General features: G+C 43.0%; 1 protein-coding gene across 6 annotated transcripts; it reads left to right on the plus strand.

The window, feature by feature from the left end:
- The first annotated feature begins 79 nt into the window (after window positions 1-79).
- Window positions 80-24011, plus strand: LOC135494253 (sodium leak channel NALCN-like). Of its 6 annotated transcripts, XM_064782116.1 has the most exons (36): window positions 80-186; window positions 611-1338; window positions 1703-1932; window positions 2093-2221; window positions 2539-2684; window positions 2931-3073; window positions 3244-3348; window positions 3535-3759; window positions 3977-4150; window positions 4427-4486; window positions 4624-4755; window positions 5342-5494; window positions 6456-6593; window positions 7957-8105; window positions 8309-8557; window positions 8746-8856; window positions 10131-10163; window positions 12387-12542; window positions 12658-12837; window positions 13233-13353; window positions 13616-13747; window positions 14037-14204; window positions 14540-14644; window positions 15009-15112; window positions 15365-15485; window positions 15911-16210; window positions 16455-16649; window positions 16907-16990; window positions 17187-17429; window positions 17683-17812; window positions 18071-18186; window positions 18406-18563; window positions 18743-18893; window positions 19195-19377; window positions 20197-20325; window positions 22245-24011. In XM_064782116.1, exons 2-36 carry the CDS (start codon window positions 1048-1050, stop codon window positions 22521-22523), a joined length of 5523 nt encoding a protein of 1840 aa, XP_064638186.1. In that variant the 5' UTR covers window positions 80-186; window positions 611-1047; the 3' UTR covers window positions 22524-24011. The 6 variants fall into 6 exon arrangements, with proteins under 6 accessions (XP_064638186.1, XP_064638188.1, XP_064638187.1 ...); XM_064782118.1 differs by lacking the exon at window positions 20197-20325; XM_064782117.1 differs by lacking the exon at window positions 10131-10163.
- Window positions 24012-24123: the final 112 nt, after the last annotated feature.

Genomic DNA, 24123 nt, shown 5'->3' on the forward strand with positions numbered 1-24123 from the left:
ATTTGGAGCGAAACGAGTGGGGGCGAAAAGGTTCGGGATCGAAACGACCGGATGCCTCTAATAACATCCGGGTATTTTGAGAAGATGAGGATGTGAAAAAAATCTCAGCATCCTCTCGAAAAATGATATATTTCACCTGAAGTCTTCTATGGATTTAATTGATTTTGTTATTCTATTGTAAATAAGGTAAAAATCCTTCTGTGAAGAAAAGCATGTCTGGCTTGTTGACTATCTTCCTTGATTTTGCAGCAGCTGAAACATCTCAACAATCAACAAGTTATTTTGCTCTGCAATTTCACATGCAAATGTTTGCATGTATCATCATGCATGTATGTTCATTAGACCATACACTGACAGGTCACTGTCAGTTGATAAATCTGCAACATTTATCTTTGTTCAATATCAATATCATTCATCATGACCATCATTGCATGAAATTACACTGTAGATGAATGGTGCATTCTGTGTTCATTTACGCCGAGTCGATACTGACGTCGTGACGATAGTAATAGTTTTAGTTAGGCCTATAGGCCTAGTATTATTTTGCATAACCATCTCTCGACAAGTCTTGATCTTGCATCTAAAATGAGTTATTTGTCCTCCCTTTCAGGTGTCAACTCCTGAAGTTACAAGACTGCAGCGTGTGAGAAGAACGTGATACCACTATCGTGCTATTGACTCCCTCATGAACTGTGATAGGCAGGGAAAGTTCCTTTGTGGTAGTTGAACACACCAGGAAGTCTTTGCATGAAAAAAGTTAATAATTGATTAGAACATGAAGTGAAGATTATCGTCATCAATTGTTGCATTGATTTAAAGTGCAATTTTATATTTTGATATGGTTAGAACAGAAGTGAAATAGCAAGTTCACTTATTTCATCTAATATGAAATTGATTGATATGAGAAGTGTAAACAACATTATAATGCAATGGTTCTGAAGTTGGGAACCAAATAGATTACTGATGACTGATGAGATTGTGGCTGGTTCCTGCTGGTCATTTCATAGAAATCTCTGATCACTAACAATTGACTGTGACCTTGTCAAAATGCTCACTAGGAAGCAAAGTATGGGGCGGGATGCCGTCCCTCTGGCAGACTATGGTCCAGATGAATTATTAAACGACAGTGCAGACATTGAATGGGTGAATAAAAACTGGGTGCGCTGGGTATTGCGTGGATGTGCATTACTGAGTATGATCTCCGTCAGTATGAATACACCAGCAACATTTGTCTCCTATCCGGAGCTGAAGTATATCACATACGCCGTGGATCTGGTCATAACATTCTTGTTCACAGCAGAGATGGTGGCCAAGATTCGAATAAGAGGTTTATGGAAGGTAAGGTGATGAGCCATGTGGTTTCGGCCATAACACTATCTCATATTTTCTAACTCCTGATGGTAAAAACTCACCTTTTTCAGGAGAGTTGCTGTGACTTATTCAATCAAGAAAGGCACTCTTGAATAGCAGCGATAGTTTAGTTATTTAACTTGATTTCTTTGAAACAAGAAGTATGAGATTGACATTTTCAATCCGTGGATGTGCTTTTGTCTTTGTACCATTCCTCAGGTCACAAGGAGATGGATCACAGACGCTATGTTTATCAAACACTAACCAGTTAAACATGTATTCAACAATGCTTCCTGCTGCATTTAATAGAACTGGTATAACTATAAGATCTACTGAATCCTGTCATTTCCAGCATACAGAAGTCCCCTACCTACGAGACCGATGGTGTCAGTTTGATGGTGCAATGGTCTTCTTCCTCTGGGTATCCGTAATCCTTCAATCGTTTGAGCTGCGTGAGACAGAGGAGCCGTCCTACTCCTACCTGGCCATCCTGAGGTGTCCGAGACCTCTCATCTTGGTTAGAGTGTTCAGAGTCTTCCTCAAGTTCCAGCTCCCAAAGAATAGGATCAACTCCATCTTGCAGTATGTATATCAAGAGCCTATTCTATTGGTTAGTTATTACATTTGGTGAACAAGGCAACTTATCCTTATCATAATCTTGTGTTCAATTCTGCACTCAGTTGTCAATGATATGCTCAAGTTCTCGCCACCTGTGTAATAGCGTTTGTATTTTGGTATTCAGGCGCTCGAGTAACCAGATCTACAATGTCACCATCTTCTTCCTGTTCTTCATGTCTCTCCTTGGCATCCTTGGTGTCCAGCTGTTCGGACATCTCAAGCACCACTGTGTAAAGGAGGGTGTCTCTCCAGAGTAAGTGTTCAGTCAAAAGGCCAGGATCTCTCATCTCATTCAAGTGAAATTAGAGTCCAGCAGTCTTTGATACAGTCACAAGTCATCAGTTTACTCTGCTCTACATACTTACTCTGACTCTACATTGATGTGAGTGGTTGTAGTATTGTGTCTATCTGGAGTAATTCAAGATATCTAAATCAATACTGGTATTGGTTTCGTTGTCTTTGCTTTGTTGTGTCCTTATGCATCATTGGTACCATCACTGATACCATCATTGGTACCACCATTGGTACCATCATTGGTACCATCATTGATGTCTTGCTGTTACCTTCCAGGAACGTGACCATCAATGACCTCGCCATCCCCGACGTGTATTGCTCCATGGATAAGAGGTCTGGCTACCAGTGTCCTAAAGGAATGAAATGCCTTGCCCTGCAGCTCTCCAAGTATGATAGGGGATTCAATGGATTTGATGAAATAGGTAGACTGTGTTTTCTTTGTTTGGATATTCTTACTTGGCAGGAGTTGTGCTATTTTTATAAGGTTTCAAGATGGTATTATTCTAGCCCAAAAACCCATATTCACCATCAGACCTTAGAAGAATGGAAAGCAGGTTGTTTCCCATTGCTGTCTCTTTCTACATTGTGACGCTGTACCATCATACATCAACATGACCTGCATCTTAACTGCCCTCTCACCATTTTACTCCAAGTATCCTTGATTTCAGCAACGAGTTTCTTCACTGTGTACCAGAGTGCCTCCCAAGAAGGCTGGGTGTTCCTCATGTATCGATCCATTGACAGCCTGCCCTCGTACTGGGCATTCATCTATTTCATCTCGCTGATCTTCTTCCTGGCTTGGATGGTAAAAGTAAGTAGTGTGCTATGATCACATGTGCCAAATCTCCTTACACATGCCTTCCTTTTTGACCCAGTTGTTTAAAAGTAAGTTTTTGTGTCAACTAAACTTGGTAGCCATTACTCTCCTTCGGGTATGCACAGCTGGGTACGTAACTGACTCTTCATTCATCACCCTTTCAGAATGTCTTCATAGCTGTCATCATTGAGACGTTCGCTGAGATCCGTGTTCACTTCCAGCAGATGTGGGGCTCACCAAAGTCAGCATTGGACTCGGATGCCTCTCAGGTAAGCAAGTATCTGAATTGAAGATTTAAAAAAAGTCTTTCTTCCTTTGAAAATCTGTCAGATTCGGAAGGAATTGTTCGTCAAGGCTTTCCATTGGTCAGTTGTGTCGCTTAGTCTTGCTTTCAGTTTGAAAGGGTCGATAAAGATTAGTCTGTTTTAACCTCATTTGAACCTTTCTTCTTTCAGGTACTTCACGGAGATGGCAACCAGTGGAAAATGGTGACCGTCGATGAGAGCAAACCACGTGGCACAGCGCCTCCTATGTTCCAGCGGATCCTCAAATCAACTGTATTCCACAGCATCATTCTCCTGCTCGTCTTGGCGAACGCGTTCACAATGGCAAGCGTGCGGTGTGACCCCCACATAGAGGTCAAGTACGAGGATAAACTGGATGCCTACTATTATGCTGAGGTAGGATGTCTTTGATGATTGAATGGGATTGATGGACTTGAACCCTACAGAAGAGATTCACGATGCAATGTCTAGGAACGTTGTCAAACTACTCGGGGCATGTGCACTGACTGGCTTGAAGTGTAGGAAATCGACAAGTCACAGGAGACTTTAGCAGCTCAAAATGTAGCAGTGTTGAAAGGTAAAGCCTTAAAATAAACTATGCCATTGATTTCAGGTGGTGTTCACTGTCCTCTTCGTCATCGAAGCCATCTTCAAGATCTGGTGTCTGGGCTTCTTACGCTACTGGAAACGATCGCTGCACAAGTTTGAGTTGCTGCTGGCCATCGGGACGTCACTGCACCTCATTCCAAGTCTATACAGGTCAAACAGTCAACTCACATATTTCCAGGTATGCAGTTATCTAGGCTGACCGTCAACTCTCTTGGTTTGACCCACCACCTGTTGCTCTATAGTTACAAGCAGGCTTTGATCGCATCAGGCTTTATACAATACCAACATAGGTTGATTTCTCCTTGCTGGTTTTGGCCTATCGACTCCATGAAAGCTGCTTCGTGGGGGTTGATCTTATCAAGATTTCCCTGAAAACACTTCGATAAGAGAGTAGGGGAGCAGAGTAAAGGTAGACTAAGTTTGTTGAGCCTATAGTTTCATTTTGATCTTGCAGTGTCTGCGTGTGGTCCGCCTCATCAAGGCTTCACCGATGTTGGAGGACTTCTGCTTTAAGGTAAGTCAAGTTTGAACCTCAGCCTCAGATGTACAAGATGAGCACAGCTGACAAACCAACTGTAAAAGCCGTCACTTTTCTCACCGCTATATTTGCAGTAATTTGGATGTAAATACATTTCGTCATCTCCATTTCAGATCTTTGGCCCCGTGAAGAAGTTAGGAAGTCTTGTGCTGTTTACCATGTGTTTGTTGATTATCACGTCCAGCATCAGCTTACAATTATTCTGCTTCGTCAAGGACTTCGAGCGGTTTGATACATTCCCGCAGGTGAGTCGTCGACCTCTCTGTCTTGTGTTCATTTTCAGCCACTCAGAGTTTGCACAATGGAGGGTTAAGTGTCTTTTTTTGGACACAGGGATAGACCAACATAATTAGTCCTCTTAGTCCCTGGTGCTGGGGCATCAGGCCTTAGGGATGGACCAAAATGTGTTGTTAATGTTTTAAAGTGTAAATATAATTTGATCGTGTCAAGTGTTAGTGAGTGCATGTTGATGTTGTAGTCCTCCTGGAGGAGGGTGTTGTAATGGCAAAGCATAGGTATGACCAAGAAATTACCTGCGAATGCCAGAAAATGAGAGCGCGTTTTGGGCCAATCTGCAAAGCCATGTGGTTGGAGAGCCCTCTTAACGGTTGTTATTGAATCCTGTGTTATTTGTGCATAAACCAGTCTGATAACTGGAATCATTTCGATGTTGAAATCCTTCAGGAAATAAATAATGGCCCCTATTGTGACTTAGTTGTTTAAGTGTAGCGTATGTGTATTGTGATGGATGTTGTTGGAATGTTGTCCTGGTTTGTGTCCTTGTCTTGCTCGCTGTAGTTGAGTCTTGATGTTGTCCATTCTCCCGTTAAGGCCTACGTCAGCATTTTCAAAATTCTTACCCAAGAATCGTGGACGGAGGTTATGGTGGAGACTATGCAGAAGGTTCACCAACACACCGGTACGCACTACGCCGTAATACCGGTCGCTGTGTTGTTTGTCACTTACCATATGGTTCTCAGTGTGGTGAGTAAAAAGGGCAATGGTGCGGCTTTTTCAGTGGTCAAGGAGAGCTGAACTCACTGCTTGGGCAACGATAGGCTGTGACACTCATTTCTCCTTGTCACTCTTGAAAAGCTAGCACACTTACTAGTAGATTGCTCTGCAAGCGCATGGAACAATAGAGATCTTTGCATGGGCTTTCTTTGTCACACTGTATGTAAACATATCTAGTCTCTCCTCATTTTGTGTTTTTTCTCCCTTAATTATCTTGCTTGTTAGGCCTTTACGTCAATGTTCCAACTTCTAACAAATGAAGCGTGGACCGAGATTATGATTGAGACTATGCAGGCGGTTAACGAGTATGCAGTTATCCCTGTGGCGGTCATCTATGTCGTTTATCATAACATTATAAGTGTGGTAAGTACTGCCTCCTATTGGCAGGCATGGCTGTGTTGGGCTTGGACACTGCTACAGACACTAATCATCTCCTGATTACAGCTGAGACTATGTCCTGTTTATGTTCCTGCATGCGTCTGGCTCGCTTTTTGTTTTTGTTATGTTGATCAGACAATCCCACTGAACACAGTTATATCTAAAGGGCAGTTTAACACCCCATTTGTTTCTTCCCTTGAGTTTCAGTGAAGACTAGAATTACTCATCCAGTTGCTCAGACTTTTTGTCCCAAATACATTTATAACTTCTTGTTTTCCAGCTTTCTAGTTTCTAACAGCTAACCTACAACAGTCTTTAATTCACCACTTCAAATAGGAAATTGAGAAGTAGGGGCAAGCCTCAAACTGAATATTATGCCAAATTTAATTTTTGTGATACTTTTGAATTTGATCCTCGCCCAAAGTTTATCTCTTTGGGAGAGCTTTTGAGAAGAGTGGTGAATGAGAAAGGTCTGTTGTGGCTGACTAACCCCTCCCCCTCCCCCCAACCCCAAGCTAATTATTCTTTCTCCCCTTGCTATTCCATGCTGCAGGCCTTCATGTCCATGTTTCAAATCCTGACCCAGAAAGGTTGGGTCGAGGTGATGCACGTCACCATGTGGAAAACGGGCGAGCGGTTTGCACCGCTCGTCGCCATCTATTTCATAGGTTATCACTTGTTTGTTACGCTGGTGAGTACCGTTTGCTGCCACTAGGTGGAGGTCACACTTTATGATCCTTTTTTGACGTTGTGTGATCTTATAGCAGCAATTCGAAACTGGTTGATGTCGTTTTTGTCGATGTTAGATGATAGATTATTGTTATGCATCGTAGTAGATCGCTGTTCACTCTGTTGAATTCAGGTTGGAGGCAAACGACACATTTCTAAATCCAAGTTCCCTCCTGCACTTGTTCTTCTATTCAGTTATCTTTTCTTACCCCCAGTACACTTGGCTCCGACCGAACCATGCGCATCTCCGCACTGACATCTATGGAACTCATCAAGAACTTCAGTCATGGCATTCAGTTACCCATAACCTATAACGTTTAATGGTGTATTACAAATTAGGGGGGCCCAAATTACCTTCCCCTCCCCTCGGCCACTGTCCAGAAGGTAGAGTTCTTATTCAAGCACTGTGTCCAAATGAAACTTCCATGATTCTCTACGAGCCTGTCCTTCTCCCCACTCGTAGTCACCTTGTCTATCTGTCTTACTTCTGCATGGACTTGTAACGTTTTGTGCTATGAATTTCAGGGCGTCTCGTCCGCACTGTTGCATGCTGGGAGTGCAGTTTGAAGTAGTAAGCGATTGTTTTTATTTTGCTTGATTAGAGTGGTTGATGCAGATCCTGTACTTGCCTGGTTCTGCTGAGCTTAGTTTTGCCCCATGTCTGACCAGTGTTGTCTCTAAGTATCTCATCAGGTGGTTTTCTGCCGCAAACAGGCGGGACACGATTTCATGATACAATCCGTCAATGGGAGGAATACTGTGACTTTACATTAGCCGAAATAAACGTCACTGTCAGCCGGAAAAAATACTTGATGGCCTCCTTTAGAGACAACACTGTAATCTCTGCATGTATCTCAGTGTTTACCCTGGGCTTTTGATTTGAACATGTTAGACCTACCGAACTACATGGACGCCATTTTTGTTGTTTGACACTTTTTTAAAACACGTCAGCCCGATGTGTTCAAAACAGCCAGGGGAGACACTGTATATGCACCTTTACTTGGAATGTTAGTAGGTTTTCCTTGCACTTTGCATGATTTACTGAAAACCTCGTCATTTGTTGAAGTAGAGAGCTTCTAGGGTCCCATGCAGATAAATCCTTAGGAGGGATATGTCATATTCTGGAAGTGCCCAAAAATAGTTTGACTATAAAGATAATGAGCCTGAAGATTAATAAGATCTTTCAACCCAGTCAATGGGTCGCACATTATGTACTGAGCATCACCAGCTGCAGTAAGACACTAGTCTGTTGATTGCATTATGTTGTTCATTGATGCCTTATGGATCATGCCTCTTCACTTCTACATCATCCTTCTCCTGTCCAGATTGTGCTCAGCTTGTTTGTGGCTGTCATCCTGGACAACTTGGAGCTCGATGAGGATATCAAGAAGCTGAAACAGCTCAAGGCAAGAGAGGCGAGTGCTGAGACCCAGCAGACGTTACCACTCAGGTTGAGAGTGTTTGAGAAATTCCCGTAAGTAGCGTGTTTTGGTGTCTTATCTGCTACTTTCTCTCTGTGTTTGATGTTGGAAGTAGCTTGAAACCCCTGAATCTTGTACTTGTCAGGTTCCTCTGATCTTCTGGCAGCATTCCCTTCAGTGAATGAGAAGCGAGTGGAGGCACACTTCCCCGCACATCTCAAACTTTTAGCTTCATGGATTTCAATTTTGTTTCCAGTGATCGGCCCCAAATGATCAGTCTGACAAAGATTCCATCAGACTTCAGCTCACCGAAGGTCCGCGACAGCTTCATGCGACAATTCGTGGAGCCGAGTGGTGACCTTGACCTTGTGATGGATACGAGGAACTCCCAGGAGGAATTCCCGAAGCTTCGTAAGAAGGATACGAATAACCTGCTGTCGTTTAAACCTCAGGATCGCAATGGAGATATACACCAGAAGATGTCAGGGGTGTCGGCTATCATAAGGTGGGTTTGGGGTGTTTTTAACTACATTGGAACCCGGTAACACGGCCACTCATGGGACCGAGGTTGAATGGTCGCGTTACCGGGGTGGTCGCGTTAGTGAAGTTGAAAATCTGGGGACAAAATGCATGATTAGGTTTTCCCGCCAAAATTCTGAAAAATTGACTCTCACATGTTTGCTTGATCTTCAGGGATTCGAACCGCCATAAGATCCTGGGAGGAGAGTCAGCTCAGATGATTCCAGGCAATGTGGGCACCAAGTCACTACTCTCTCAGCAGCATCAGATTAGAATGGACAGGAGGTGAGTGTCTACGAACCAAATGATGTATCAAAACGCGTCGGCATTATTGCGATACAGCTCTATTTGTTTGAGCCAGTTATTGCAAGGTGATTTAGTCCTCGATTGAACCTTTTATACCAGGCTGAGTATGAATGATCAGACCAATAATCTGATCCGACAACTTCATGGGCATGTCAAGGTTCTTCAAAGGTTTCATGTGTGTAGTTGTTGTTATAATGAGCATGGTCGGGTTGGTTCCATGTTTAGCCTGGGAACTTCAAGTTGTGATTATCAATGCTTGCTTCAAATGTATGTAATGTGAAAGGAGACGACTTGGGTCAGATTGGAACAACTCGAGCTTGAACCATACCTTGCAGTTGCCCAGTTCTTGTCCCCTGAGTCTATCTTGCCAGCGGTTAAGTGTTGAATGACTTACTGGGTGTGTGGTGGCATTGTGTTGTTACCATCATCATGAACCAAACCATCAGTTGACATCATTGAAGAGTTCAGTACAAACGCCTCACTTGGACCTACTACCAGTGTAACATTGGCATCCGTGTTGATCATGGATACCTTATATGTCGATATTTACAGATATTTTCCATTTCTTCCCCTCAGCTTAAGACTCGGCCGCTACTCAGTGACAAATCTCCTTTCAAGGTTATTTCACAATCATTACTTTTCTGGAATGTGGACGAAAAACGCTCCCCAATTCCGCTTTTTCCAGATGAGTAAGTCGTGGTTGGGTTCTGTTATGGATGTCACATAACTGTCGGAATTCCGCACCCATCATGTGTTGAGACCTCATTGAACTCCTATTGCATTTCCCCTAACAGAGCTCCAACCCAACAAGAGGTACTCATCTGAAAAGAGGCAAATTTAGCATGATAGATGGATTTGCTACCCAAATCAAGAATGCAAATTTTCTTGTACTGGCTGCGTAGCATTTTTCTCCACAATTGGTATTTTTGCACAGATTCACAATCACAAAGTCACTAAATGAGTTGTACACTTTAGTCAACAGACACTGATGTCCCCCTAGACTCTGCCATACACGTCCTGCCATGATGCACTACAATTTGTGTGCCAGCTTTGATTCTGAACACATGATTGCACTTGCAAACCAAAAATGCTCTGTTGGTCTACTGCTGATGAAGATTCAGGTGAAAGACTCCTGTTGTCCTGTTTGCATGAAATTGAGAAGGGACAGAATCCCATGCAGGAGAATGTGGTTCATTAGAATGCTCTAATTCCGCGCAGAGCAAGACTCTAACTTTGATTTATTTTGTATACAGTTTGAGTACCCGCGGATCTTACAAACTTGGAAGGTAAATTTTCTATTTTTTCTTTTCATTGGTCAATTATCTTGAAATCTTGGACCTTTTTTTTCTTTATCTATAAACTGCCTATAGCAATTCTTTTAAGCTTGGCCCTTTCCAGACAAGAATAGAAGAGAAGTGTCATATTTTGGGTAGGAGATTGTTGCACTGCTGAGGTCAGCTCAGCGTGTTATGACACTTGGTACAACCCAAATCATAGCGTAACACAATGCGTCATGAATGATACCTGCTTTTGGTCATGACGTCATCAACTTGGCCTGTCATAGTGTAAAAAATGTGTTAGAAAATGTTGTGCGAGAAAAAAGGAAGAAGTGATATGTGTGCGATGTGTTGTTCATTTCTTCACTGCGTGTTCGATGTGACCTCACATTTCTGGTTCCATTCACAGCACACGTTTTGTCGCCCGTCGTAACCAAAGATCTGGTTCATCCACATTCCCTCTATCTAACCGCCTTCATTTCAGCTGCTTTAGAACAATTAAACGCCTTTTCTTGAAGACAATTGTGCTTCATGTGGTTATCAGTGTTGTAATCAAAAGCGTAGGCCAAAATTTACAAAGTCATTGCCCTGCTTCATAAAAACTATGTGTGAACTCTTTCAATTTGGACCAACTTGCTCATAAAGAAACGAATGAATCAACTGGGTTTTGTGGCTTTGATTTAGGTCTGGAAAGGGTACCTTGACTTAACCCCTTGAACCCCACTTGCAAGTTTTGCTTCTTTGACTTTTATCAAAGACTAAATGTCTATTATAGTTTTTAGCATTCCAGTGAATCTTTGTCTGGGAGCTCAGGGTGGGGGAGTGCACGTGGGTCAAAGAGCCTGGGGTTCAAGGGGTTAATTTTCAGCCTAGAAATATTCTTTTCTCAAGTTATTTTGTCTCAACTTTTCAAGGTACAGCTTCGATAAGCTTCATGTCTCCGGATGTTGACAAGCTTTGGTGTACTGCCTAGGGCTTACTAATCGTATACCGCTTCAAACTCGGCATGGTTTAGGGCTTTTAGGTGCCTCTCCTTTCCTATCAAACCTTCGCCTAAGTGTATCAAATTTTCAGGCATAGTCTGGGAATAGTGGAGCAGGTTGGTTTTGGATCCTGGCAAAGATGTGCCAAGATTGTTCTTCCTTGTTCTCCTGGCGAGTATTAACAGTGTGTACACCTCTGTGCTGATATTTTACTAGAATCACTGAGGTCAAGACAACCGGTGGGCTACACTGTTTATCGTGAATATTGAATAAATTAGTTATCAAGCTTAGATATTGGTGCGTGCTTATTAAGATTAGAGTTTCATCAACATCATAATATTGCAAATTGTTCTAAAATATTCAAATTTTTATTCTGCAACCAATTTGGTGATGCTTTATAAAGTCTAAGTACCAATACTCATGGAGCATCAAACTTTGGAAGGTAACATTTTCATCATTTGTTATAACTCCGTGTTCTATAGACCTGGTCGGTCTCGGTTTTTCTCTTCTCAGCTTTTGGTGCCTTTTAACCCTTTGTAACGACGGTCTTGACTCTCCACATGGCACTGTTATCTCAATAGGGTACCAGCAAAACTCCAGTTGCTGAAAGATGGCGCTGACTCTTACTAGGGTTTGCTTTGTTGACGTCAAGTTGTCCCAGTTTGATGTCATTTCGATGTATACCCGAGTAAAAAGCACCACCTATTGGGATGCTGATACCCTAATTGTGGCTTGTCATTTTCTCAGTCTCTCCCCACATCTTGATCCGTGTCACTTCATCAGGCTTGGGTACACCTTGTGAACATTTCACCCCCCTTTGTCCAGTCATCTTTGGCTATGGACCTGAACCCAAGTGTGAGCTGCTGATTCCCTGGTGAAAATGTCTCAGTGCTTTTGTCTATCATCTCTGTGTGTCAAATGATGAATTCGAACGTTTCAAAACAGAGTATGTACACAGATTTAACAGTGTGCTAGAAGTCATCCAGTTCACTGGTTTTTACAGAAAAAGTTATGTTCTATTGTGCGTGTATGAAAATTTGCAATTTTGAAGCAAACTTTTCAAGAAAAACAGACAATTCAGCAGCTAAGAATACATTTGACAGATAAGCAGAACATCCCTGTTGCGTGGTTTGCTCCGTACCATTAATCTAATTTGAATTTTCACACGAGTGACTGACAGTTCCGGCTGACCTGCAGCAAAGACAACTTACTCTTCGTACCCGCTTTCAATTCCTCTTCTGTTTTGTAGGAGCGTACGTCGTCGTAACTCGGGCAGCATCAAGATCAAGCAGTATCAGTCACTGAAGGAAAATGGTGACATCGGTACGATGACGAGCTCGAGACGGACAGAGGATATCGACATCAAGATCCTGCAGCAGAGGAAACAACAGGCTGAACTCAAACGGTACATAGATTTCTATAGTTTACCCAGTGATCATGAAATCAGTTCTTTGTGCTGTGACAACTCTCCAATCTATTCAAACTCTAAGTCCGTTGAGATCCTCCACCTCTCATTTCAGTAATCAGCAAGAAGAGGACCTGCGCGAGAACCACCCGTACTTTGACACCCCGTTATTCGCTGTCGGTCGCGACAGCAGGCTGAGGCGGTTCTGTCAGCTGGTGGTCGATGCTAAGTACACCCATATCATGCGAGACCCTGTCACGGGGAAGGAGATCAAGAGCAAATATAAACAGTTACAGTAAGTTGACAGTGGTTGGACTATTTGACCCAGTTTGGTTTTAGAGTGTCAGAAGCATGTCAACCAGTAGGGGCGACATTGCAGCTTTAGGTCTCCAGTCTTCTCTGCAATTCTGTTGGAGGTATTGAGTTGATATATGCTGATCTATTATGATGTAGAAAGGTTATTGAGTGTTGTGACTTGAGCCCCGAGTATGGACATCCAGATTCTCATCACTTTCACTCTACGCTGCAAGGCAGTGTGTCCATCTTGTCTGGTTGACGTCATGGGGCACAAGTGAGCTTACTGGCCTGACACACCAGTCCATGGCCTCTAGGCCCAGCAGACAAGCAGGTGGCATTCTACTAACAGTAGTAATCCACCACAACATCATGCTATCCGCTTCTCCTTTTCAGCAAACTGTTGGGCCTGGTCACCTACCTCGACTGGGTGATGATAATCATCACCATCCTCTCCTCCATATCTATGATGTTTGAGACGCCCCATTACAGAGTGGTTGTAAAGAAAGAGCTGAAGGTGAGTGAGCAGGACCGTTCCTTCATTCGCAGCCAGGGAAGAGGAGTACATCCCTAGATACTCATAGTGCTCACTTGTATCGATCATTGTTCTCCTTGGCATAGGTAGCAGTAGACATGGTGCGATATCTCAGTCGCTGGAACTAACAATAAAGAAAAGTGACTTGGCAAAGGACTCGAACAGTGTTCAGGTTATCAACCTGAAAACTTGTCTGACCCTTCTGCCTTCTGTTTTGCAATAAGTTCTTCTCTTGTCTCTCCAGGTGGCGGAGTACAGCTTTGTCATCGCAATGAGCCTGGAGATGTCACTCAAGATCCTGGCCAACGGTTTGTTCTTCACACCTAAGGCAGTGGTCAAGGACTTCGGGGGTGTACTTGATGTGTTCATCTATATGGTAAGCATAGACCTAACATGAACTTACAAGATCCTGGCCAGTCGTTTGTCTTTCACTTAAGGTCTACTGGATGCCACACAATGTCTCCCCCAGTCAGGTGCCCAGGCCTCCATGTTGCTCCGCTGTATGTGACCCTAGACCTGGTCTGATTCTCCTTCTCATTTCAGGTGAGCCTGGTCTTCCTGTGCTGGATGCCCCACGCAGTCTCCCCCCAGTCGGGTGCCCAGGCCCTCATGTTGCTCCGCTGTATGTGACCCTAACCCTGGTCTGATTCTCCTTCTCATTTCAGGTGAGCCTAGTCTTCCTGTGCTGGATGCCCCATGCAGTCTCCCCCCAGTCGGGTGCCCAGGCCCTCATGTTGCTCCGCTGTATGCGGCCTCTCCGTCTCTTCACACTGGTACCCCATATGAGGAAAGTCGTGTTTGAGTTGTGTCGAGGCTTCAGGGAGATAGTTCTGGTAAGTTATCTGGACTTAGTATTCAACTCTGGCAAGCAGCTTCCGACAAGATTGGGTGAAACCTGGGGTACGATTCATCCTCTCCTCACTCATCCTTGAAGTTGATGATAAAAGCTAATCCTGGAACCTCACATGGCTGACACATGTAACTTCCAGATCCCCTTTAATTGGGCCATTGAGGACCAAAGAGGAACTCAGTTCTACCCTAATTTGGCCTACGGGCTGTATCATGTACACCAGTCTTCACCATGAGACAAGAATACAACTACAGACCCCAGTGGAGAGCATTGGTAGAGTATGACACCTGTCTCAAACAACATTTTGGACTATTCCAGGTCTCAATCTTGTTGATAGTGTTGATGTTCATGTTTGCGAGTTACGGTGTCCTACTCTTTGGTGGAAAGCTAGGAAGATGCAATGACAGGAATATAACTACCAGGGTAAGGGCCTATTCTCTAACTACTGAGAAGCATTGGTTTGCTGCACCTTCAAGGTTAATATTGTTAACATCAAATGTGCCAGTGGTCAAGTGCTTCACACTGTCCATATCTCATCCGTTTAATAGTTGGCTGTATGTTGGCTTGTCTCTTCATACTGTAGGATGGTAACATAGGCTATGATGGAGACCCAGTGATGTGAAGTGAAGGAAGGTTTCACAGTGGTTTGGCTCCCAATCCAAGGTTCAAAGGGGTTGAACCTGGTCTGGTGGCCACTTTCTCCTCCCAATATGAACATCAAGTGATGTGCTGTAAGAGCAGTCCCTTAGTCCAGAGTGTCTTATCCAAAGTCTGTTGTGTTTTCCAGGAGGACTGTGTAGGTTACTATATGAGGAGAGTGTTTGTCACCAAGCTGAAACTTGGACCAGGAGAGAATCAGGCTCATCCAGCTATATTGGTGCCCAGGGTCTGGTAAGTTTGAGTTACGACTTTCATGAAATGTAGATGGGATTTAGTTTGGACTGAGGTGGGATCTGAACATAACCTTCCTCTCACAGTGGGCTGGAGTTGGATCCAAACATTCACTAAAAGATTCTGTGGGCTCAAGCCTACTTGAGTTAATGCTGGCATTTCTTTCTAATGACAGTTGGGCAACCGAGTTGGAACAAAACTCAAGCCTGTAGGTGAACATGCAGAAAAGTGCACCTTGCTCTTTTATTCCAGGTCCAACCCAAGAAACTTCAACTTTGACAACATTGCCAATGCTATGCTGACGTTGTTTGAGGTGCTGTCTTTGGAGGGCTGGGTTGATGTGAGAGACATCATCATTGAGAGAGTGGGTGCCGTGAGTATTGATACTGTATGTCCCTATGACGAGTGAAAGGAAGAAGGCTAAGTAAGCCAGGTAGTCAACCCCTTGCAGAATAGAAGAAGTTTGAAATGTCTATAAGTTGAGACATCTGGGACCTGAATATTGCCTTCGGTGTCATTTGTATTCATCCTAAACAAATGTCTAGTCACTTCAAGAGTGATTTCATTGGAATCAGATTTGGTCAGAAGATTTGTACTTGTATGATAGGCCTTGGTGACCAAGGGCGTGCTAAACTCAACTGTCAACTGTCAACTTTATAAAGTAGGCCAATGTACGTAAGGTCCTGTTACACAAATGACATTACCAATGTAATGTTCAAGTCTTCAAGCTAAAAAGCTAAGTTGTTTAATGCCTTTAGTATCTCTGCGTGTGTGAATGCCTCCTATTCTCCATCATAGGTCCATGGTATCTACGTCCACATCTTTGTTTTCATCGGCTGTATGATCGGTCTCACCCTGTTTGTCGGTGTTGTCATCGCCAACTACAGCGAGAACAAGGGAACAGCACTCATGACCGTCGAGCAGAAACGTTGGCTCGACCTGAAAGGCAGGATTAAACTTGCCCAGCCACTGCATATACCGCCGCGGCCGGAAGGGAAAGGGCTGAGGGCGATCATGTACGATATCACACAGAACATACTGTTCAAGAGGCTGGTGGCAATCATGGTGATTGCAAACTGTGCCTTGCTTTCTAAACCGGTGAGTTTCGTGGTTGTTAGTGCAAGCGTCCTACTTTAGATCCAGATCATTATCTTTAATCAAAAGTCACCCCATAACAAAATTGGCAATCCGGAGAAAACAACATTCTCAAGGTCTGAGCTTATGAAGTCAAATTCGTTGAAACCAGTTGGAATTATCTTTGAGATCAGAACAAGACTTGTGTAGCATTCGTTAGCAAACGAGACCAGACAAGTTACAAATTATAAATTTTTCCTGATTTCAGTGGACAGTTGAAGATTCTGACACATTCAAACTGGCGACGACGTCTGCTGTGTTTACGCTGCTCTTCCTGATGGAGGTGGTCATGAAGATGATGGCACTCACTCCCCGCGGATACTGGCAGAGTCGTCGCAATCGCTTTGATCTCATGGTCACCATGTTTGGTGTTGTATGGATCGTTCTACACTTTAGTTTAGCTGTAAGTTTACCTTGCTGTGAATTTACCTTGCTGTAAATTTACTGGCGTTTGAACTGTATTCCATAGGCTAATGATAGTGCAAGCTAAGCCGTCCACTGCATGAGACCCTCAGAAAGTCTGTCAAGACAGCACTTACCTACTGACTAGATACATGTGGAGTACATCAAGTGTACAGCAGTAACTGTGAAGAAAAGATATGTGCTTTCGATACATTCTTCTCCTCTTGCAATTGACATCTTGTGTTTTCTGTCTTTCAGTTCAAAGAGTACCTACGCGTCATCAGTAACTACATCGGTCTGATCATCATCATCCTCAGGTTGTTTACCATCACTGGGAAACATGTAAGTTATGTTGATAGTGTCACTGGTATCCAACACTCAATCATATTGCCTTGACTTTTATTATAAAAGTCTGATAGAACTGAATTCTAGTAGCGAGAGATCATAACGAAAATGTCTCAGACCAAAACTTGCCATTCTCTTGTGGTGTTATAGACTTGCAAGGCCTTGTACCTGCTACCTGATTGTGTACTTGCAGGCGACCCTGAAGATGTTGATGTTGACAGTCATCATGTCCGTCTTGAAGAGTTTCTTCATCATCATGGGCATGTTCTTCCTCATGCTGTTCTATGCCTTTGCTGGAGTCATCCTTTTCGGCTGCGTCAAGTTCGGAGAGAATCTAGGGCGACACGCGAACTTCCAGACAGCTTCTAATGCGGTGATGCTTTTATTCCGCATCGTAACCGGAGAGGATTGGAATAAGATCATGCATGACTGTATGGTAGGTTCTATACACCTTGACCACACCAACCTCTACTCCATTTGTCACCGACTTCTGTTGTCCAAGTGCTGACGTTGAGGACCTATGACAGTATTGAAGATATCCGGTGATTCAGACACTTGACTCATCATTTGAGCTTGGCGTGGTGATCAAGGATGGTTTCAGTGTCAGTCTTGACTGATATTATCAAGTACTACCTGCTGTTATCATGAGAAGAGCAGTGTAGTATGACTTCCCATCAATTCCTTTCCAGATCAGTCCACCATATTGCACAAAAGGTCCAAACTTCTGGGACTCTGACTGTGGCAACTTCTCAGCATCCGTGGTCTACTTCATCACGTTCTACGTCATCATCACTTATATCGTACTCAATCTACTTGTGGGTAAGTTAGGCCACCATCAGCCAGAGTTTGGGTCAGTTTTTTGTCTCCGATATGAATAACATTGCCGAGCAGACAGGCCACATCTGCTCAGAGGATTGAAGTCATCCAACCCCACCATGAGTAGGCTAAACTTGGAGCTGACAGTTACATAAGTGATGAGCAGGCAGGAGTGTTGGTCATGACCCAGTACTCAGACTCTTCATGTTGACTAGATACTTAGACCTGATTGTGATGTTTGAGTGTCTCTCTCTGTTTCAGCTATCATCATGGAGAACTTCTCGCTGTTCTACTCCAATGAAGAAGACGCCCTGCTCAGCTACAACGATATCAGACAATATCAAAACACGTGGAACTTACTCGATATCAACAGAAAGGTATGGAGTGTGGTATCATCTGAGATGGCTGAATTCAGGTCCACAATCTGTGGATTATAAACGAAATGGCGTTTGCACACCTTCTTACATCTTGAATACTTGGCCCTTGTTTGAACCCTGACTGGGCCATGTTGGACCCCTCATCTCAGTATGATACTCTACTGATCTTTAAGGGTGAATGCAAATGAAAAAAACTCGACATTTCTTCCTTATTTTCAGGGAGTGATACCTGTACGGAGAGTCAAGTTCGTCCTGCGGCTCTTGAAAGGTCGTCTGGAGGTTGACCTGGAGAGGGACCGTCTGCTCTTCAAGCACATGTGTTATGAGATCGAGAAACTACACAACGGCAATGATGTCACCTTCCATGACGTCCTCAGGTGAGAAGAAGACGCCTGCTAGGCTATTTCCAAACTACTGCATACACAGTGATGTGCATACAAACATCAATCTCTAAATCACTGTCGTACCTTCTCTCTTATTCGATTTGGAGGAAGAATACTCTCTGGAGAATATCACCTCAGTCAGTTTTTATACCATCCCTGCTTGACCTTTTCAGTATGTTGGCGTATCGCTCCGTGGACATCAGGAAGAGTCTCCAGCTGGAAGAGTTGCTGGCACGAGAGGAGCTTGAGTACACGATAGAGGAGGAGGTGGCCAAACAGACAATCAGGAACTGGTTGGACAAGTGTCTCAAGAGGATCAGGGCCGTGAGTAGGATACGCCAAGCACCTCCCCAGTTAACATGGCATGGTTTCTGCGTAATCAACAGAATCGGATCACACTGACAATTCTTATCTCGAATATGTCTGTATTGTCATTTGCACTTTGTCGTCAAGGAGCCATCCTGATTACTTTGACTCTTGTCTAAGACTGGTGATGCCGCTTTGATATGATGACTAGGTGGTGCTGAAGTCTTCAGTCCACAGAGCAATTCATATGTCTCTCTCCTTCAAATGCCAAATTGCTTCTTCTTCAACCAACTCAAATATCTCTTACTTCTTATTACAGAAAGAGCATTCTAATCTGATAACGAACCTCCGTGCGACCAATGAACCTCTCTTCACCGTCACTGAGCATGCTCAGATGCCTAACGAGGCCAAGGAAGACGGGAAGGAGGAAGCGGCCGCTACAACAAGAACCAGGAAGAAATTGGAGAGGAATCCGAGCGCTCCAACACCTGGCATGCTACAGGTGAGCGTTTCATGGATTCAACTTTGAAATCGTTTGATTGTATGATAGGTGTAACGTGTGAATTGATGTAGAATTGGCTGATGTGTGCCCCAGGTGACGTACCGAGTTGAAACATACTCATGTGCTGCTTTGTGGAGAACATCTCTTGATTGATGTCGATTGTAGGTGTGCAGTGTAGACCCCTCCTCCCTGATATGAAGCAGCTTTTGTCGCCTTTGAATGATAAGGCAAGAAATCCTTGCCTGCCTCAACCTAGTCATCGGTAGCCTAAGCTAAACCATTAGAATGATGCCAGCATTCGTACTTAAGTACGGCATTTGTAGTCAATAACCTTTGTTTCCTATTTTTCTTTGGATTGTGTTAACAGTTTTTCATTTGACAGAAGAATTTAGTGATTCTTCTCATGCCGTTGAGAAATGGCCGGTTCATAGAGGACTTGTTTTGTGTTGGTGAAGATGTTCATTTTGGTTTGTTTTGTTGTTGTTTTGTAGCAAGCACTGTTAAACCATTGTACAACATCATGCGTGTTAGAAGGTGGTCGCTTGTCTAAACTTAGGGGTTGTAGGTCACCAGTTGGTGTTGTGGCTTCAGCAACTAGGTTTGTTGTCTGAGCTCCATTAGATGGCGCTGGTTGAAAATGGGTTGCTATATGGAGTATTAAAGCTCGCTGTTATAAGAGGTGTTTGAATAGACATCCTGTGATCGACCACCTTCTGACACGTATTTGTCCATTCTGTACGTCTGCACTGTTTATTTACATGTTCACCTATCGTCTGCTGATAACAGCTTTTCATGTTTTGTCGTCTGTGAACGTTTCAGGAAGCTGAGGTGACATCGGAGGGGCCTCCGTCACCCAAAGCCCCGCATTCTCCAAAAGTGCCCACAAAATTAGGTGCCAGTGGAAAGTGGGCGCGGTTGAAATCGGTCTACCGCCAAAAAAGAAAATTGGTAATTTAGAGTGCCATGTTCTTGCTGCTTAAATTTCTCCATCCCTCCTCATTCACTTTGAATTAAAGTTTAAAACGCTTCTGCTGCAATGAATTTCATCTCAAATCAGGCAAGCTATGATACTTAACTTACAGTACTCATATCTGGTCATGTCTGTGAGTTTGTGCATTCACGATGAGAGAGCTTCCTCATCATGTGAGGGTTGAGTTGTACTCGCTGTCATACCACAAACTTCTGCCAGTCTCCTCCTACATAACACGACAGTATCCACGATCGTTGCTCGCCTGATTTGTGGCAAGATCTTCATTAGTTCCTCTAGACTTTGCTTCTTGCTATGTTTGCTTCATATCTCGCATTCCTTTGCAAAGTTTACAAATTCTAATGTTTCCAGTTCTTCGACTTTCTTCTCTTCTCTGAATTACTTGACTCTTTCTCAACTCCTTTTCTCTTTCAACTTGAACCAATTTCCAACTTAACTTTCATATGAACCTCTCTTCTCTATAAAAGCATCTTTTTCTGTCTCCCCTTGAAGCCAACCAGACGGCTGTTAGCAGTCTCCATGCCGATGGTGTGCTACCACTACCTTCAAGCATGATAAGATTAAGATACTATCGCTCAAAACGAATGACCCAACTCCAAAATCAGAAACTCTGCTTCGCTTTTGCTGCTTTGCTTTTGCAGTTGACATAAATACGTCGGCTTGATAAAAAATTGGCCACTTTGATTCTTTCCTTCTTCATGTGTTATTATCACACTCCCATTTTCACTCAATCTTTGCTCGCTTTTGTAATCCGACACAGAAGTTATAGAATTGGTCACACACTGATATTATTTACCAACGGAACTGTAGAATATATTGTTGTAAATGTACATGTAAATCTGGAATAATCCTTGGACTTGTCATCAGCACCGCGGTCGACAGACGTTTGAACGAACATCTCAGTTGTTATTTGGTAACGCATGCGCATGAATGAGCTCATGTGGCCCATTGTGTGTTTCATTCATGTGCAAGCGCAACCAGAGATAAACTCTGGCGATTCTTTCCAGCTTCTGCCAATCACACTGATTCATTGCCCTAAAAAGAGTATTGGATGGCACTTCTAAACTTTCTTCTTGTTCAATATTGAAGTAAATGTTGAGGGGCTACTGCTTTCTAAACAACAACAAGTCATATTGTGGGTTGCCATCACTAGTTCCTACTACTGTTCTTGATGTTTATGATAATCACTTATTTTCCAGCTAAAAATCAGTTGATATTTGAATTCAAGTCACTTTGTTAAGAAAAAAATCGACTTTTCATTTAGGAATCTCTTTCCATCTTGTTGTGTTTGTTCCACTAATTCTGTTCCAATGTTCACCTCCACTTTGCCAATGCAGCTGACGGTAACAGTTCATGATTCTATTCCATGTTAGATAAACTAGAGTACTCTTTACATTCCATCTTGTTGTACAGAGACCAGGTGTGTTTATGGACTGGTTTACAAGGAGGCCTCCGAGAACTGCTGTTTTATGCTCCTCCCTAAACATGTGCAAGGTGGTCCTAGTTGTGAATTCATACACTCATAACACTGAAGATGAATTCACCATGTGTGGAGTTTGGGCCACCTGGTCAACCAGTTGATGAACCGCTATTTAACCAAGGGCTCTACCATTTAGATTTCATAATATAGCTTTGTGTATGCATGTGTTCGTTCAGCTATCTGCTTCTGAGTCATGCCTGAGACGCTTCAAGTACAACATTTCATGTTGTTCAAAATGTGGCTGTGGTCGGCAAAATGCCAAAGCAATGTTGCCATCCAGTGCAGTGGAGATGACATCATTGGCTCCTAATCTACCAATAGGTGAGGTCCTCCTTGGAGAAATCGTGCTATGAATTACATGTTTCCACTTTGCTTATTTGTTGAGTTGCTTGATTTCAGGCACCAAGCCGGAAATATCTCGCTCCGACGTTGAGTGATGGAGCACTGAGAACAGACAAGGAGAGAACGGGACTGAAGAAAAGGAACACGAGGATTGCACAAGGAGGCAAGGGTCTGGCTAACGTGACTGAAGGCATGGAGGTCACAACACCACCTGATGTGAGCAAGGCAGCAATCTCGTCATTCAGCCAACCGACCAGTGATGTCACCGCCGAGGTGAAGGATTGGTGGAAGGAACAGATGAACTACAACAGCGGCTCCGACTCTGATAGTAATTGATTGTGTTTTAATCAGGTTTACATGTGAGCATTTTGAAATAAGAGTGCAATCTTGAAGGTTCTGATTCAAAGTAACTGTTGTGATCTCTAAATGTTAAGCTCATTGGAAGCTCGAGGCAAACTACAGGGTTCCTGTGTATTTTCACACCATTAGGTTAACTGACTTGTCATGACCTAATGCACTGGGGGGGGGGGGGGGGCTATGAGAAAATCATAAATTACTGATAGATGTCGGAAATTGTTAGTAACTCTTGACACTGTGATTTGGTCAGAATTCGGATTGTTGAGGTAAAACAAATGTGTGATTGCTCAGTTATAAATGGTACGATTTATTATAAAATCTAGTCACAAGAGAATACATGACAGATTAAGTTTATGAATGTTAGCACGGAATACATGTATCTAAAGGTGATGCGACTTGTTTCAAGGTGATTTCATTACTGTAAATATCATTAGAAATCACCATTTTGACCTGAAGTCGATTAAATACACCTGTTTGGACGAAGTTCAGGTTTTTGCAAAGGATCCATGTTGTTTCTGAGTGAATGTTATCAATTGTTTACTAATAGAGACTATGGGATGTTTTATGGTGCATACTGTTAACTGGCTGTGTACTGAATTGAAATAGACACAGATTTCCTAAATGTCTATTGATTTGTGATTTGTTGAAGTTTGGTCTTGATTGATTGGAAATCAGGTCATATACTGTGTTGATTCTATTGAGCCAGTTAAGAGGCACCTGTACAAGAGACCTATTTTACATGTAATAGGAAACAGATGCACCTCAGTTGGCTTAATAGTGTTGACACAGTAATTCTGTTATAATTGATAATTACCAAATAACTTCTTTGTTCGATACAGGTCGCCCAATGGAATTAGATGTCATTGCAGCTTTAACTTATTGTAAATATATTTGTTGTGGAGATATGTGTGTATGAATGGTGCTAGTTGACAAGTAAGGATGGATAACCAGGTATTGATGTCACTTTGTAAAGGACCAGAACTATACGTTAACAGACCGTGATGATGATTAAGGCGTGTGTACAAGACGTCATCCTCTCAGTGTGTCTCCCCCTGTGGTCTTGGTCACAATCTGGTGTTCCTTTCATTTTACAACACAACACGAACCAGTCATGGTCCCAACCTTTCATCGGAATGTAAAACTTGTCTGATAATTAGCGAGATTGTTCTATATTTAGTAAGACATCGATATAAATTTTATTATCAAAATTAATATATATTGTTGTTGACTGTACATAAGAGATTTGTATGTCAGAAATAAATGAAAGCAGATAAATCTGATATAACTGTGTTTTTCATGTCTATGCATTATTGGAGATACGGAGCTTGTTTTGTTGATGCAGTAGCAAAGTTGAATGATACTTCTTTCTCTACTATACATGTACAGGGTTGGCGCGCCCGTTTGCATTTGATCAAAGTTTATCAAAAAGATCCACTTCCACACCAAATGCACCAAGGAACGATCGTTAGTCAGTGAAACTTTATCATTTGCGGGCGGCCGCGCTGTCATCACACCTGGTTGCTATCGTCTGCATTGTAGTTCTACCCGTTGCCGCTAGAGTGATTTTGGTGGCGCTGTC

Source organism: Lineus longissimus, chromosome 10, assembly GCF_910592395.1.
Source record: "Lineus longissimus chromosome 10, tnLinLong1.2, whole genome shotgun sequence".
In the NCBI taxonomy this organism is placed as follows: Eukaryota; Metazoa; Nemertea; class Pilidiophora; order Heteronemertea; family Lineidae; genus Lineus; species Lineus longissimus.